Source organism: Eupeodes corollae, chromosome 2, assembly GCF_945859685.1.
Source record: "Eupeodes corollae chromosome 2, idEupCoro1.1, whole genome shotgun sequence".
Classification (NCBI taxonomy): Eukaryota; Metazoa; Arthropoda; class Insecta; order Diptera; family Syrphidae; genus Eupeodes; species Eupeodes corollae.
In genome coordinates this window covers 131,629,449-131,647,335 of record NC_079148.1, presented here as the reverse complement: position 1 = coordinate 131,647,335, position 17,887 = coordinate 131,629,449, and the positions used below count along the sequence as shown (strand labels likewise).

The following is a 17,887-nucleotide window of genomic DNA, read 5'->3' as shown; positions in this document are numbered from 1 at the left end:
TCTTAAAAAACTACAGTTCCTCTAGTGGTTAGACAAAGAATCTTTATTGAATTTGAATTTTGTAATCTGAAAATTTGTGTTTTTTGTTGTTTGGTAATTGTTGGGAGAATTTTATCTTTGCCTTTAACAATTTCAGGGGAGAGGGAGCATTAGAAATATGTTCGGTATATAATTTAACTCCGCTCCATTGAGCGGATATAACTTACAATAAAAAATAAATCTTTAATTTCAGCAGAATCTTCAGAACTTACACAAACACAAAGCTGTTCAATATCATCTGCCTTATTCTTTAATTTGTGTTGAGTACTGTTGAAAGTTGTTTGGGCGGCAATTAAAACACCACCTCCTCGATCCCATCCTGTCTTAGTTGAACGATCTTTATGATAAACATTGTACGAAGAATCAAAGAGCTCACACGATGTAAAATTTGAATTCAGTCATGTTTCAATAATGATAATGATATCGAACTCATGAAGAGATGATGATAAAAAAAAAGCTCGTTAGTTTTCGTACGTAAACCACCAGTATTTTGAAAATATACGCGAATTTCAGATAAATTCGCTTTATCCTTTGGATCAGCTATTTCATCTTAAAGTTGCTATCGACTTTCGGAAAATTTACAAATTTCTTTGATTGGACATGTTTAGGTCAGATTGAAGCGTCCAAAGCAGCATCGAAGTGACTTACGGGAATCCCTAGCTTGAAATTCACAAACCAGATCAAAGTTAAATCTACTCCTTTTTTTATAAGTTAAGAACATGGTATTCTTTTCAATATTCAACTTCATTGCGGCATATTCTATTACATTTTCCTCCATTACATTACTATCCAAACACGATAGATGTAGAAATTGTAGACGAGGTACAGACTAAAGTTTAATTTCACCGTTAACAATAGCAGCGGTCCCAAACACTATCTTTTTTGATCGTTGAGGTTAAGAATTTTTAACTTGATTAGAAGCATTACCAACAGCACATTTATTAGACTTAGTTTTATCCGCAAAATTGGCAACACTTTCATTGACAAAAGCATTCTCCCCAGTAGCAACACGATCCTTATCAACAAGCGCAGCAGTGCCACCAGCAACATTTGTCTCATGAACGTCAGATAACATTATTAGGAGCTTTTTCACCCACAGCAGCAACACCAGATCTTCATATGCATCCCTACAAAATGATGATCGTACAAGAATTAAGTGATTAAGTAAGATTTTGAAACTTGCAGAGCTGTTTGTGAAGACATTCTTCCAAACAATCTCGTTGGTGCTATTTTAATTTCGTCTAACGAGGCCCATTTCCATTTATAGGATACTGTAAATAAACAAAATTTCCGTTACTGGCAACAGAAAACCCTCAAGTAATTCATCAACGACTACTTGACAGCCCTTATGTGACAGTTTGGTGTGCTGTTGCTGTATTTGGTGTATTAGGCCCGTATTTTTTCAAAGAAAATGGGCAAAAAGTTACAGTTAATGCGGATATTTACTGTCCTTCCTCCAACCAAACTTAAATCAATTTACTAAGAACCACAAAGAAGTCTGGTTCCAACAAGATGGAGCCACAAAACACACTTCAGTAACTATTTCGAGAGAGATGTTTCCAGTGCATCTTCTTTCTTTACTAGAAGACATTACCTGGTCCCCGGTTTATCACCTTGTGTTTTTTTTTTGGGGGGACATTTAAAGCCCCAAGTCTACACTCATCGCCCAACATCTTTGGAAGCACTTAAGGAGGCAATCACTCAGGAAGTGGCAGCCATTACACCAAAAATGACTTGAGGAGCAATGGAAAACTTCCGGGAAAATGTATTAATAAGATAGGACAATAATTAACGGATATAATGTTAAAAACTAAGTAATTATTTTATTTAACGGAAAATGGCATAGTATTTAAAAAATTCAATACAATTTTTCTGTTAAAATGGTTTATTTATTTTCATTTCCTTTTTAAATATGGGAGATCTTTTTGCCGGACCCTGTATGTTTAAAATTGTAAAATATATCACAATATATTATTTTTTGCGTAGAAATAAATAAAATTCTATTGTATCGTATCGTATCGTCCGACAAAAGGTGATAAGTAAACTACCTATCCAATAATACGCCTGCTACATTTTTCAATGATTTTATCATGAACTTAATAAATTTGTTGCAAAGTTAAGAGCTCAATTAGAAAAATTAATAAACACTGTCTACTTAAATTGTCATAAAACGATAAAAAAATATTTCACTAGAAATAATTATATTAATTTATATACTCGTACTTATCTTCTAAAAACCTTTTTAAAAAGTCGTTTACATATTTATAGATATGAATGAAAATAAAAATTTTATGATATAAATTGCTAATTTTGTTGCACCATGCAACCTCAACTATATTTAAATTCAAGTAAAAAATAATCATTCAACAACTCATTTATACACGTAAACTATCCTCTGAGGAATTATGAGCACATAACCCTTTTAAACTGTATTGTTTTTTTTTTTGTTAAATCAACTCACATTCAGGAATGATAATATTTTGAATAAATTTTATTTTTAATATTATAGTGGATATCAGATTTTGTGTTAGTTTAAAATAAAAGTTCAGGATTTTTAATTCTATCGCATAGTCACTGTTAGACTTTGAATTTAAAAAGGTTGGTGTTAGTAACTTCCGTAACTTAATTGTGTTTTTTATTAAATATAAATTTATGGTAACATATGCATATCACATTATTTAAGGTAAGAACTGCGAAATCAGTTGTGTTTTATTTTTTGTTGTTTTATTTTTAATTGATGCCGAGAAATATAAAAAAATGTACTGTTTTGCTTTTAAAAATATTCTTCAAATATCAATCAAAATGTGATCTTAAACTTAGAGTTTAAAAGGTATAATTTTCGGTTTTTAGTCGCGAGCTTTAACAAAAAATAAAATCTATATCTGAAAAGATTTAATAAATAACGAGAAGTAAATTGCGAAAGTGTTTTTTTTTATTTAAAACAGCAATGTACAAAATCTCTAATTTTTTTAAATAGAAATTCTTTTTTAATTTGTTAATGAATACAAATGTTTGCCTTAGACGCAAACAAATTTGAACTTTGTATCAAAATTTGAATTATAGGACATTTTTATATTGCATTCTATTGATTTTTTAATGCTGGTTCAAGGGATAACTTTAAAATCACCTGCAGATCTGTCATTTTCTTTTAAGGCCTTTCAAAACATCAAAAGTGTCGTCGTCGTCGTCGCCACTGCAGCCTTAACCTTAACCATTGGTTCAATTGAGTTCAAACTTGGAAGTTAAAGTATTGAACAGTTGTTTTTCATATTTTTAAGATAAGAAATAACAGTAGTCCTAATACAATTTTGTTTGTCAAAATTTGGGTTTTTTTCAAAAACGTTATTTATTTTTTAACTTTCTCAGTCACTCATGATTTGGTGTTTTTTTGATGGTGTTTTTTTTACAATAGCAGTTTTAAAAAAAGGTGAAAATTGTATTTAAAGCTAAATATCTTACGAACCGAAAAACGCTAGAGACTTAAATTAAATTTTATATAATACATTGTAACGTGATACCAAACATGTGTATTTAAAAAAAAAGTCCAAGTAACGATTTTTTTATAAATCAAAAAAACAAGAAAAAAAAACAATAAAAAATGATTTGATCTTCACAGCAATTTTGCGCAACGAAAAATAACGTTTTTAAAATCTGGAAAAATTAAAAAAAATCGAATGGGCAGTTTTTTTTACCAAAAATAAAAACTTAAAAGAAACTGTAACAAAAGTTGGTAAAGATTGATTCTCGACTCAAATATCTTTTCAAAAACTTAAGATTGTGGCTTCAAACTTATTCAATCTTATAAGAAATATTGTTTTCAACATTCATTAAAATTTTGAGAAAAATCAAATTTACAGTTTTTTTTTTACAAAAAATAAAAACTTAAAAGAAAATTTAACAAAAGTTGGTAAAAAATGATTTTTTATATAAATATCTTTTCAAAACTTTGAGATATTGGCTTTAAACTACTTTCATCTTCTAAAAAATATTGTTGTCAACATTCAGTCAAATTTTGAGAAAAATCTAATTAACATTTTTCTGACAAAAATTAAAAACCTAAAAAAAAAACAATACTAAAACTTGGTAAAAATTTCCTTACGACTCACATAGCTTTTAAAAATTAAAACTATTGTCTTCGAATCCTTTTTATTTCACAGAAAATATTGTTTTCGATATTCAGTAGTTTTTCTCATAAAAATCCAACATTCCGTTTTTTCATAAAAAAAAACAAAATCTACAAGAAATAGAACGCAAATTTGGTAAAAATTAATGTTCGGTTCTCGATATCTCGAAAATAACTTTCATTCATCCAATTTGTTAAAATTTATGAAATGCTACAAAAATTGGTAGAAATTGGTTAGTGACCAAAAATGCTTATTAACAAAAATAGATTTTGAAATCAAACTATTTCATCATATGCAACATATTGTTATTAATTTTAAAATTTCTTTAAATAAATCTTAGAATAATAATTGACAACTTTTTTAACCCAACACGAAAAGCTAAAAACTTTTAAGCGAGACAAATCAACAGACGGTATGGGATGTTATCAGTGTGGGTCGCATCCCAGCCTCTTTTTCATTTCTAACAGGGATTGTATGTTATACAATCGAATCAAACTTACCTCAATGTTTTTAAATGAATAAGTTCAAGTTTGACAGTTCAACATTTTAAATTTCCAGTAAAATAGATATAAACAAACCCCTTTTGAAGCCATTTAAAATCAGGTCGCAGTTTTTTTGAATAAAATTCTTCATTGTTTTCTAAATCTATAATCACCTTTTTCCATATTCCCGTCTAAAATTGTCAGTATCTTATTCACTTTTGAAAAAAAATTCACATATCCTCAAGAAAACACTGAAGCATTAACAGAAAAATGCAATCAAGTTTTTGAACTTTACTGAAAAAAATAAAGATTTTGTTGAAAACTTTAAAAGCTATTTTGTAATAAAATAGCGTATTTCATTGTTCTGTAACATTTTTAAAAAATTGACCTTAGTGAGTACAACAAACATTTAAAAGTTCAAGTATTCAAGTATATTTTTTTAATTCACACAAATTTAGATTAAATTTGATTTAAATTCAAATTATATCCTAAATCTTTAAAATTTTATTTTTAGGTAAATGAATATACAGGGATATCCATTTTGCATTTTTAAAAGTAAACTTAAAAAAAAAAACACATATAAAATGTTTGTGTTTATGATATTTATTTTTATTATTAAGTTTGAACGTTGACATTATGTGTGAAGCACTTCATCATTTAAATAACCACCACACCGAATTTTTGTAAGCATCGATTCTTTTGAGGAAATTTTCGACAACTTTTTCACACAAATTGGGCGGTATCTCACTCATAACTTGACGAATGTTGGTTTTCAAGTCCTCAAGAGTTAAAAGTTATCTGCATTAACAAAGTCTTTTGCGTAGTTCCACAAAAAAAGGCAGCGGAGTCAAATTGCCCGTAAAATTTGTATGCGTTGTGCGACTAAAAAAAAATTGGTTTAACAACTTAGTTTAACAGATGTCGTATTCGCCTCCTATACTGTTGAAACCGCAAAATGGATAACCCGGTATATTAGCGGCTCTTTTTAACCAAACACCTTTTGTGGAACGATCACATACGTGATGCCTCCAAAAATGCCGCAAGATGTTTGGGTTTTCTAAGGTGATGCAAGAAGTTTTTCTCCCCTTTTTATACGTCCAAAAACTCTTTATTTATCTGGGCTGAATGTAGAGCATTTAGGTTGATTGTTGATATTAGCATCATAAGATCATTTACGTCGCTTGAACATCGTCGAAATGTTTCTTGTCTCACCCTCTTTTACCGTTATTTTAACGGTTTATGCTCTAGAGAACTAGCTAGTTGAATTCGTCCCCTTTAATAGTTTAACAGTAATAATCGCGTTTCTAGGAATGCTAATCAATACACCTTCAAGCCAAACTTCTGAAGTACTGTCAAGTACAGAGAATTGTTTTTTAGCCATACTACGCCAATGTGAAATGCCTTGCCACACTCTATATATTTCCCAGCCATTGCAATATTCAGAAATTCAAAACCAATGTGCACCGACACCTCCTTTCAACCCCTCTCTCCCTTTCCTAGTGCTCACAATGTGTCTACATAATAAAGGTACTATTAGCCCCTTGAGATTGCGTTTATTAGAAAATACAAAAAAAAACATATTTCTTCAAAATGGGAGACTTAGCTGCACAAGAACAAATAACTTTTATATCAATATCCTCTCAGTTATTTGTTGTTAATGAATTGTTGTATGATAGAAACCTTTGTTTTTGAAACTTTAAAATATCAATATTAACTGTAAAAAATGCTCTTAATATCTTTTAAATAATCAAGATTCGTTAATAATAATTTTAAGTTAATTTGATTCACGAAAAAAATAATAATAATAGTATTTATACATCTTTTTTGATTGGAATTGATCAGTGATTAATTCCACACATACTTACCAACAACACAAAGCTCAAAAATAATTCTTTTTTATGATTAAGCTTTTGAAATTTTAAAAAACTGAGTCAAAACTGTGTTTTTAATACACATTGTGTAGATACATTTTAAACCAATTCAAATTGGTAAATTTGGAATTGATATATTTGCACATATATTTCAAGAATAAGAAGTTTTTGTGTGGATTAACATTATATATTTATATTTAAAAAAAAAAAAAAAACATTTTTTAAACTTTATTGAAAGCAATCACCTATAACTTCTTCTTTGTTAAACTGCAAGAGCACCAATTCATATGTCACAATTGTCCCAGCCACCTGCAAATTGTTCGAATACAAAACACCCAAAACATTTAACACAAACATTTCAAAACACGAACTAACTTACAGACAATACCAAACTTCGAGTCAAGTGAAAAAATTTCATTCCTGACAATGCAACAAGATCCGTTGAAACTTCCTGAGCAAATCTTTTTATCTTCAAAAAAACAAAAAAAAAAACAGTATGAATTTAAGTTTAAGTTTTACGGTTGAAAAGTTAAAAATATTTACCTCCTTGCACCAATATTCCCGTGGAACAGCACGAAAAACCAACATTGGACGTCGAGATTCATCGTGAATATCTGCTGAATATAAAGACAACGCCAAAGTACGTCCAAGTAAATAGAATAAGGAAAACCAAAAATATAAAGTGTGAGTAAAAGATGGTTTCTTTCTGGAATTTTTTAAAGACGAGTTATGAATTTTATTTGTGTTTGTTTTTTGTCATAAACTTACTGAATACTTTTCATAATTTTACCACAAATAAAATATAAATTATTTGAAAAGCCAAGAAGAGTTATCGAAGAAACAGCATCGTCAACTTTGTCACAAAGTTTACAAAGATTTCGATAGTTTACACGACTGTTGATCCAATAAGCTTCCGTTGTTGGCTAAGAGAGTAAAGCAAAAAAAAAGAAGGTATACATATTTGTCTAAATGAAGAAGGTTTTTATTTGCCTTAAATGGTGGGTAAATAAAACTTGGAAGAAGAACTTTTAAAAATTGGAAGAGCTTTTAAAAATGTATTTTACTGTTGTACTTTTGTGGAATATTTCAAATGAATCTTATTCTCTTAAGATCTTCCATGCCTAAATAAATAGTTAGATATGCTGGTTTTATCGAAATCTCAAACGACCATGAAAAGTTTTAAAAGAACATCAAAAATATTTAAATTCATTATTGAGTTCTTGAAAATATTAACCGTTATGTAGTTGTTGGAACTTTGGTGTTGTACATTGAACATAGTAAGGATTTAAGTGGAAAAATCTTTTTCACTTCAAGAGATTTGCAGTTATTTCAGTATTTCTTAATAATGGTGCACTGGGGTGTATAAGCATTTTTTTATTTATTTTTACTAAAAATGCAATTTACGTTTATCCTATTTACGATTAAAATGCCTTAAATATTAAAATCACAGTATCACGTCTGTCACCTGCATTTAAAGGTAGAACAACTTCTACCAGGCTATAAAGAGCAAGAGTGAATCTAAAATCAATAATTAAATAAAGGTTATACAAAATATGATTTTTTCATTATATGCCTTGAGCGCTTAAAATAACTTGACATATACAATGAGGAACTAAACTTTACTCACTTTTCTGGCCATTTTTAATAAATCCGCATTCAATTGTCGAAATCCCGATGATAAACCAACACTAACAGTCATTATGAAAATATCCGTAAAATTCCATGCAAACGTCGAAAGTACATTTAAATATTTTCCAAACATTCCAAGCCAATTATTATAATCAACAAATGAAAATAATTGAATAAAATTCCCTTGGAGATAACTTTCAATAGGATCAGGACGAGCTGGACACGCATTTGCATAATAAATCGATGATAACATACTCAATATGTGTTCAACTGAAATATTAGTCAATTTTTAAAATGAGAAAAAAAAACTTAAATCGAAAAGGAAAAAATTTAATAAATATAGTTTACTGTACCTACTTAATGAAAGCACACAAGTAACAGTTGTTATCATTTTAATTTGGTGACTAAGTTTTCGCTTTTCCATCTGTGACTGTAATGGAGGTAATTTACTCTCTACAAGTTCCCATTGTTTCATAACTGAAGGCCATTTACGAGCCAAATTGAAAAAAGCAACTGATATTGAAAATATTGATGTGTAAAATATGATAGTTTCTGTTAAGTAAGAAAACAAATTCAATAAAATAAATTTAAATTGTTTTTAATAACAAAAAAAAATATTATACTTTACCAATTGTATCAAATTTAAATTGTTGTTTCAAAGCCCAAGAGTATGTGAGTCCCATACAAGTTGTATAGCACATTACAACAAAAACACTGTTCATGGTTCGAAAGTTTTTAAAAGAAAATGACAGATCAGCAGCTGATTTTGAAGTTACACCTCGAACCGGCAGTAAACCAAAAACTTGAGCAAGCACCATTACTGAAATAAAACGTTTGAGGAAATTATTTTTTTAATGAAAACTAGAATCGTATTATTTTAAAACTTTTTTAAAATTTAACTATCTTTAAAAATTTTGTAATGATTTAAATGCGAAGGAAAACAATTTGGGAGGCACCATCTTCTCAAAACGAAATATGATGTTTCTTTTTAGAATATTTAATTGTTTTGTTCTGTTATTCGATGATATGCTTACAAAAATGTAAACTCAAACTAGAGAACCTCTCTTTAGGCCCTACAACTACAAGCCAAATTACACATATTTGTTAATGGCTATCTTCTGCAATTTAATTAAGGAAATTAGAATTGCAGGAATTTTAAGGGTTGGTACTTTTTCGAAATTAAAAAAAAATACTTCCGGGGGTGGTCAAAAACGTTATCATTATTATTTTTTAAAAAATCTATCAAAAGCTTTCATCAAAATAAAAAAAACTGGTGGTAGTGAAAAAAAGAACTGGTCATAAAAGGTTACTTAAAAAAGGCAATAAAAATCGAGGAATTTCTCGGGTCCATCACAATTCTTACGATTTGGTCAATTTTCTACAGTGGATTGAGATAAGTAGTAGAAAATGTACATCTTAAATCTGTTAAGACCTTGAAAATCTTCAAAACATCATGACCATGATTTCTTTAAATTGAATTTTTCCCTTACACCGCAATTTTTTAAGTATTAGTCCCGAATTTCGATTGGATAAAGTATATAAAGAGTATAACCATTCTCACGACAAAATATACGATATGTTTCTACACCTTAGTTTAAATTTTGATGAAACTGGTCGAAAAGGTCTTAGAAGAGTGAAATTCAAGTTTTAAAGTACTCTATCACTACACGCCTTTAAGAAATCGAACTTAAAAAAAGTATTAAAGGCTTTTTGATGTTAAGTTTTTGTATTTATGTGCCTTTGATTTGTAGTTTAAATATTCTCATTGTTGCACAGGCTTTTTCGAAAAAACCTCGATAGCAGTAAGTTTTTCCCTGTTCGACATGACCCTTTAAAAAAAACCTCAACTACTTATGTTTTCTTTATAACATCTTTGAAACAAAGCCATCACATCAAGTTCTTGAATTTAAAAATATCAAATGAAGTCTCATAACATCATCCTATAACTAAAGAGAGGCTGGGATGCAACCCACACTGATAACTTCCCATCCCGTCTGCAGACGTCTGTTTAAAAGATTTGTAGGTTTTCGTGTTTTTATAAAAAAGTTGTCAGCTGAATTATTATTATTATATATTAAAGCAGAAAGCGATGACTTGGTAGAGAACATGCACCAACTCATCTGCAAAATATGGTCAGAAGAAAGCATGCCCGATGAGTGGAATCTCAGCATAGTTTACCGGATACATAAAAAAGGAGACCCTCTAAATTGCGACAACTACAGAGGCATCAGTCATCAGAGGCATCATAACATTGCATATAAGCTCCATTCTGCCATATTATGTGAACGTCAGAAGCCGTTCGTCAACATCCTGTTAGGTCCTTATCAGTATGGCTTCAGACCAGGAAAGTCCACTATCAACCAAATATTCACACTACGGCAGATCTTGGAAAAAACCTAGGAGCTTTAAATCGATACCTACCATCTCTTTATCGATTTTAAAGCCACGTGTGACAGCATCCATAAGGAAGAGCTCTGCCGAGCAACGTCTAGTTTTGGCATCCCTGTCAAACTTATCCGTTCGTGCAGAATGACGATGGAGAATGCACGCTGCTCTATCAAGGTCGGTAAAGATCTCACCGATGCATTTGATGCCAAAAAAGGTCTAAGACAAGGCGATGCACTGTCACTCGACTTCTTCAACATCATTCTGGAAAGAAATGTTCAAAACTCAACCCTCAACACTAGAGGCACAATCTTCCAAAGGTCTATCCAACTACTCGAATACGCAGATGATATTGACATAATTAGAAGATCAAAGCGTGATGTCAGTGGAGCGTTTTTGAGCATTGCGAAGGAAGCGAAGAAGATGGGTTTAGTGGTCAATGATTGCAAGACCAAGTATATACTGTCATTAAAAAAAGGACGTTGAACAACTACGTCTTGGACAAAAGGTCACCATTGACAGCTATAACTTCGAGATAGTTAAGGACTCTGTCTACCTAGGCACCTTTATAAATACAGACAACGACACCAGCGCTGAAATCAAACGAAGAATAACTCTTGCAAATCGCTGCTTCTTTGGACTTAGAAGGCAATTGAGAAGTAAAGTCCTCTCTGAAGCATCTAAAATCACCATCTATAAGACACTCATCATTCAGGTTCTCATTTATGGCGCTGAGGCCTGGATCCTGTCAAAGAAAGATGTGAACGTCTTAGGATGCTTCGAGAGAAAAATGTTTCGGATGATTTACGGTCCCGTACGCATAGATGAAGAATGGAGGAGAAGATTTAACGTACAGTGGCACTGACCTAGTTCTAAGAATAAAATTCCAACGGTTTAGATGGCTAGGTCATGTAGAGAGAATGTACATCAACGCCCCAGCCCGGAAGGTCTTCGAATCCAATCCCGAGGGACGGTGCCGATAAGAAGACCGCGACTCAGGTGGCGCACGCAGGTGGGAGAGGACCTCAACCAACTTGGCGCGCGGAACTGGAGACCGATAGCTAAGGACCGAGCTGGCTGGAGACGCATGTTGGTTGAGGCCCACCTTCGACCCCGGACTGTAGCGCCACCTTCAGTAAGTAAGTAGTAAGCTGACTTATTGTAAAAAATTAAACAGAACAGCATTTTGAATATATTGTGATTTCAAAATCCATTTTTATTGACGAGATATTCAGTCGGAAACCAATTTTTACCAAAGTCAGTAGAATTTGGTACTATTTTTGGTAGAAAAATTGACTATTGGATTTTTATATAAAAATTACTGAATATTGAAAACAATATTTTCTGTGAAATAAAATAAGTTTGAAGCCAATATTTTTAATTTTTGAAAAGCTATTTGTGCCGAAAGTAAATTCTTACCAAGTTTTAGTATTGTTTTCTTACAGTTTTTTTTTGTAAAAAATCTGTCAATTCGAATTTTTTAAAAATTTAACCAAATGTTGAAAACAATATTTCTTATAAGATAAAATTAGTTTGAAGCCAATATTTCAAATTTTTGAAAAGATATTTTAGTCGAAAATCAATTTTTACCAACTTTTATACTTTTTTTATTTCAGTCGTAAAATTTTGGAGGTTACAAACTTTTTTTTTAGTTTTTTGATTTATAAAAAAACCGTTATATCGATTTTTTTCAAAAAATATACCTGTTTTGTATCACGTTATAATATATAATATTAAATTTAATTCAAGTCTCTAGCGTTTTTGGTTCGTAAGATGTTTAGGGTTAACCAAAATGTTCACCTTTTTTTAAACTGCTATGGTAAAAAAACCACCCACGCAATTTTCTTGAGAGCCCTTTCTGCATCTTTCTGCCTTATTATCTGTCTAACAAAATTTATTTGAAGTTGATATCTCTTCTGGTTCTTGAGGTATGGAGGACGAAAAAAACGTCGCGAACGTACGGACGTACGAACGTACGTACACACGCACGCACAGACATCTTTCTAAAAATCTTTTATTTCGACTCTAGGGACCTTGAAACGTCGAGAAATGTCAAAATTTTCAATTTGATAAATCGGACCCATTACAATAACTTCCTATGGGAAGTTAAAAATTGCTGAATTTTGAGTACAATATTTTCTGCGAGATAAAATTAGTTTGAAACCAATATTTTTAATTTTTGAAAAGATATTTGGGTCGGAAGTAAATTCCTATCAAGTGATAGCATTGTTTTTTTTTAGGTTTTTAATGTTTGAAAAAAAAAAATGTAAATTTGAATTTTCTCAACATTCTACTGAATGTTGAACTTCTTGACAACAATAATTGTCAAAATTTTCAATTCGAAAAATCGGACTGATTTCAAAAACTTCCTATGGGAAGTTAATTAGAATTTCCGAAAACAAAGTGATAAAACTAAGACTCAAAACACTTTTCTGAGCTTTGTGACACTACGAAATACTGCAGCCATCTTCGATATTTTCATTCTCTCCACATTTTTTCGGTAGGAGATCAAAAAAGAAAATTGTTAAGAAATTAAGAAATCAAAGACCAGGCAAATACAAATAAGTTATTAGGGACTCGCAATTTCTTACTTTATGGATTTCTAATTCTATTCATTTTCCACCATAGCACTACCATAAAACTTGAACATTTTTATTGTGAAAAACAGAAGTTTTTTATATCGAATTTACATTAATTTAAATCTATTTTTAAAACTTTAATTTGTTTTACTTTACATTTAGTTTTTTCTTAAAAAAAAGAAGTACGCAGTGAAATAAATTGGTTAGTTTTATTTCCAGAAATATAGAACTTTTTTCGATCCACTTGTATTTATTTCGGAATAAAAATAAATACACAACACTATTGATATTTAACTTTTAACTCAATTTTGTAATAACCTATTTCAATGTCAATATTCATACGCTTACATATGTACATAGTAATTGGAACTGATTTCTTCGTACTCACCTGGTGCAATAGCCTCCTGAAAACTTCCATTGCACAAATAGTTTTCTCTTTCTCCATGTTTCAATGTTTGATTTTTAACTTTGTCGGAAAAAAAATAATTAAAAAAGAAATAAAATTAATTAATTAAATAACACAAATATTGAAAGCAATAAAAAGTCTCAAGTTCCAAGTAGAATAAAATTGATGTTCGTGTAAAACTGTTGTTATTCCTTTTTGCAAAACTACTAGCAAAAGAACAGAATTGAACTCAAATTGCTTTTCATAATTATTCCCATGAACAGTATTAATTTGAATTTCAAATAGTGAATCAGTACGAAAATAATTACAATCACTATAGGTACCACATCTTTGCTCTTTTAAAAAAGTGTGTGTGTTTTTTTTTTAAGTTGAGGCCGTTCATATTGATGATTGTCCTTTTTTCATATCACAAGGTATTTATTAATTAAATAAAAAAGGATTACATTATTACACAATGCATACCTTTTATTGCTGATTTTATTTTTTTGGCTGATGACTTTTCCCCCACAATATGTGTCTTCTTCATTATAAATCCAGTCCTTTTAAGTCATTTTCGAAACAAAAGTATATTTAAATTAACAACAACAAAAATTAGCTAACTAAATAAGGATAATTTAAAGTGAATTTTGAAATCACAAAAATTGTGTATGCATGTGCGTAGGCAGTAGACCCACATAAATTATAATCCTTACTCATTTGATATCCTTTTTTGTTGAACTTTTTTTATTTTTGAAAATGTTTGTCTATGCCGAGAAAGCCAATCGATATTTTTCGCAAACTTCATCTTATCTTTTAAATTTAATTTCAACAAATGAAAAACTTAATTCAACTCAAAGATATCCTTTTTCACTGTAGGTATGTAAAAAAATGTTAAAGTAAAGTGACCATTTGTAGAATAGAAAGACACACAACACGCAAATGATAGTCACAATCGGAACTGGCTCAATTCAAACTCGCCTCGCCTACAACCTTCATTTTTCTACATACATAGCTTTCTAAAAAAAACAATATTGAAATCCCTGTGTCATTTTATTTATGCAAACATCAGGATAAGAAACACCCTCAAGCAAAGCAAAGTATAGTTTGACAGCAATTTTCTTCCTTTTTATTCTATCGTCGTTTTTGTTGTTGTTGATATTTTGTTTTGATTATTGAGTTTACTAGTTTAACGTATACCCGTAGATATATGTACCTATGTATGTGTATGAATGTATACTTGAGTTAAGTAGATAGTCCTTTTTTCTGTTAAATCACGCTATAGATTGTTTATTTTTTTTCGTTTTCGCGTTAAATTTGGAAATAATTGTGCAAAGTGTGGAGAGAGGGGAGGCATGAGTACAATGATGGCGACAAAAAGTGACGAAGTACCAAATAGACGATTTTTGAATAATTTATAAAAAGGACATTCTTATGGAAGAAAAGAAAAAACAGAAACCAAATACACATTAAAGTATAAGGAAACTCGCGCCAGAGAAATGATGGCATTTCCTCCTTTTTCAATTTTGTTTAACATATTTTTTTTATATTTCTTTTTCATCAAAAGTTTTGAGTTTAATGCCTTAATTAGAGGAAATAAAATTCAGCTTTAAAGTGCTATGAAATTTATAGCTTGATGATTTTGTGAGGACATTTTCTTTATGGCTGCTCATTTTTTTGTTTAGTACTTATTCTCTTTAGATAATAGATAATCATGAAAATTTATATTAATTATATAAAATGATCCAAAATTTTACTATATGACTTGACTGTGTCATTAATCAAGTTGATGAGCTTCGAGGAAGTTGTTGAATTTTAAGGAGAATAAATAGGTATACGTGGTATGTGTACATTTTTATGACGGTATTCATACTAACTTGACTTGACACTCATTAATTTAAGGAAATTAATTATTCTTTCGGATTCAATTTTAAAGCGAAAACATATATACGATTTTTCCTGATGAATTTGTGGTTTAAGTTTCCTTGAAATATAAGAAGTTTAAAAAAAGGGTTATGTGGTAGATAACTCATGTAAAATATTTCCAAAAAAAAATATGTCTTTTTTTGGGTTGATATAAGGATAATAAACTTAGTTATTTTTTAATATGTTTGTGTAGGCGATAGATAATTTAGCCACATATTTAAGACACAGAAAGGACAAATTGGGAACTTTTCAATGTTTTTGTTATACGTAAAAAACAAAGATGAATTCGGAGAAGATCCAAGTTTCTTATACATATACCTTTGAAGATTAGTAGTTTTTATTAATCAAGTCAAAAAAAGATTAAAGCAGATGAAATTTAATGTTTATATTAGGATAAAGAGGCTGTGATGAGACCAACACTGATAACTTTCCATCCCGTCTGTCGATTTGTCTTGCTTCAAAGTTTGTCTATATGTACTCGTATCAATTTTTTCCAAATTTGCGTACTATTTTTTGTAGATTTTATTTTTTAAGGAAAAAAACGGACTGTTGGATTTTTATATAAAAATTACTGAATATCGAAAACAATATTTTCTGTAAAATAAAATAAGTTTAAAGCCAATATTTTTAATTTTTGAAAAGATATTTGAGTCGAAAGTAAATTTTTATAAACTTTTGTTAAATTTTGCTTAGGTTTTTAATTTTTTGCACAAAAACTGTCAATTTGATTTTTTTCAAAATTTTACTGAATGTTACAACAATATTTTTTGAAAGATAAAAGTAGTTTAATGCCAATATCTACAATTTTTGAAAAGATATTTGAGCCGAAAATCAATTTTTACCAACTTTTATACATTTTTTTTGGTTTTTATTTTTTGTAAAAAAAATTGTAAATTCGATTTTTCTTAAAATTGTATCAAATGTTGAAAAAAAATATTTCTTATAAGTAAAAATTATTAAGAAGCTATTATCTCAAATTTTTGAAAACATATTTGAGTCGAAAATCATTTTTTACCAACTTTTGTTAATTTTTTTCGGTTTTTAATTTTTTTTAAAAAAGTTGTCAATTTGATTTTTCTCAACATTTTTCAGAATCTTGAAAACAATATTTCTTATGAGATAAAATTATTTTGAAGCCTAAATTTCAAGTTTTTGAAAATATATTTGAATCGATATTCAATTTTTATCAACTTTGAGTAATTTTTTTTTTAGATTTTTATTTTTTATAAAAAAAACTTTCAATTAGATTTTTCTCAAAATTTTATCAGATGTCAAAAACATTATTCTTCGTTGCACAAAATTGTTTTGGAGATGAAATCATATTTTAGTCGTAAAATTTTGGAGGTGAAAAAATTTGTTTTTATTTTTTATTTTTGAATTCAAGTCTCTAGCGTTTTTGGTTCGTAAGATATTTAGGGTTAACCGAAATTTTCACCTTTTTTTCAAACTGCTATGTTAAAAAAACCACCCACGCAATTTTCTTGAGAGCCCTTTCTGCATCTCTCTGGTTCTTGAGCTATGAACAACGAAAAAAACGTCGCGAACGTACGGACGTACAAACGTACGTACACACGTACGCACGGACATCTTGCTAAAAATCTTTTATTTCGACTCTAGGGACCTTGAAACGTCGAGAAATGCCAAAATTTTTAATTTGACAAATCGGATCCATTACAATATGGGAAGTTAAAAACGGTGAGAATTCTGGTTAACCCTTAATATCTTACGAACCAAAAACGCTAGAGACTTGAATTAAATTTTATATGATATGTTGTTACGTGATACAAAACAAATATATTTTTTGAAAAAAAAACAATTACCGGTTGTTTTTATAAATCAAAGAAACGGAAAAAAAAATGTTTCACCTCGAAAATTTTACGAATACAAAATGATTTTATCCCCAAAACAATTTTGTGCAACGAAAAATTACGTTTTTAACATTTAATAAGATTTTGAGGATCAAATTGAGAGTTTTTTGGATGAGATATAAAAACCTAAATAAAAAACATTACTCAAAGTTAGTAAAAATTGATTTTCGACTCCCATATCTTTTCAAAACTTTGAGATTAAGGCTTTTAACTAGTTTTAACTTATAAGAAGTATTGTTTTCAACAATGGGACAAATTATGAGAAAAATAGAATTGACAGTTTTTTTACAAAAAAAAATTAATAAAAGTTTTTAAAAATTGATTTTCGACTTAAATATCCCTTCAAAACTTTGTTTTTTGTTTTAAGCCACTTTTATCTTTTAAAAAATATTGTTTTCAGCATTTAGTAAAATTTTAAGAAAAATCTTATAGACATTTTTTTTAAGAAAAATAAAAAACTTAAAAGAACATTTAACAAATGTTGGTAAAAATTGATTTTCGACTCAAATATCTTTTCAAAACTTTGAAATCATGGCTTCCAGCTTATTTTAACTTACAAGAAATATTGTTTTCAACATTCGGAAAAATTTTACAAAAAAATA

The 17,887-nt window shown here is 29.5% G+C and overlaps 2 protein-coding genes across 3 annotated transcripts in view; one reads left to right on the top strand and one right to left on the bottom strand.

Moving 5' to 3' along the window:
- Positions 1-2,622: 2,622 nt before the first annotated feature.
- The window catches only part of LOC129944290 (uncharacterized), a 38,500-nt gene continuing 23,235 nt past the window's right edge, over positions 2,623-17,887 (top strand). The window contains 1 exon segment of the mRNA XM_056053636.1: positions 2,623-2,722. The gene's annotated coding sequence lies outside the window, so the exon portion shown is untranslated.
- Positions 6,685-17,887, bottom strand: part of LOC129944288 (gustatory receptor for sugar taste 64e-like) — a 28,782-nt gene continuing 17,579 nt past the window's right edge. Inside the window, exons 1-10 of one of the 2 annotated variants that reach the window (XM_056053633.1) lie at positions 14,208-14,488; positions 13,978-14,054; positions 13,498-13,575; positions 8,774-8,965; positions 8,503-8,697; positions 8,144-8,415; positions 7,285-7,439; positions 7,060-7,222; positions 6,896-6,985; positions 6,685-6,825 (exon numbers count right to left, since the gene is read on the bottom strand). In XM_056053633.1, the coding sequence (XP_055909608.1) occupies positions 6,745-6,825; positions 6,896-6,985; positions 7,060-7,222; positions 7,285-7,439; positions 8,144-8,415; positions 8,503-8,697; positions 8,774-8,965; positions 13,498-13,575; positions 13,978-14,054; positions 14,208-14,299 (1,395 nt within the window). In that variant the 5' untranslated portion in view covers positions 14,300-14,488 and the 3' untranslated portion in view covers positions 6,685-6,744. Of the gene's footprint in view, positions 6,826-6,895; positions 6,986-7,059; positions 7,223-7,284; positions 7,440-8,143; positions 8,416-8,502; positions 8,698-8,773; positions 8,966-13,497; positions 13,576-13,977; positions 14,055-14,207; positions 14,489-17,887 lie in introns of those variants that run through there. The other variant, XM_056053634.1, reaches the window with a different exon arrangement.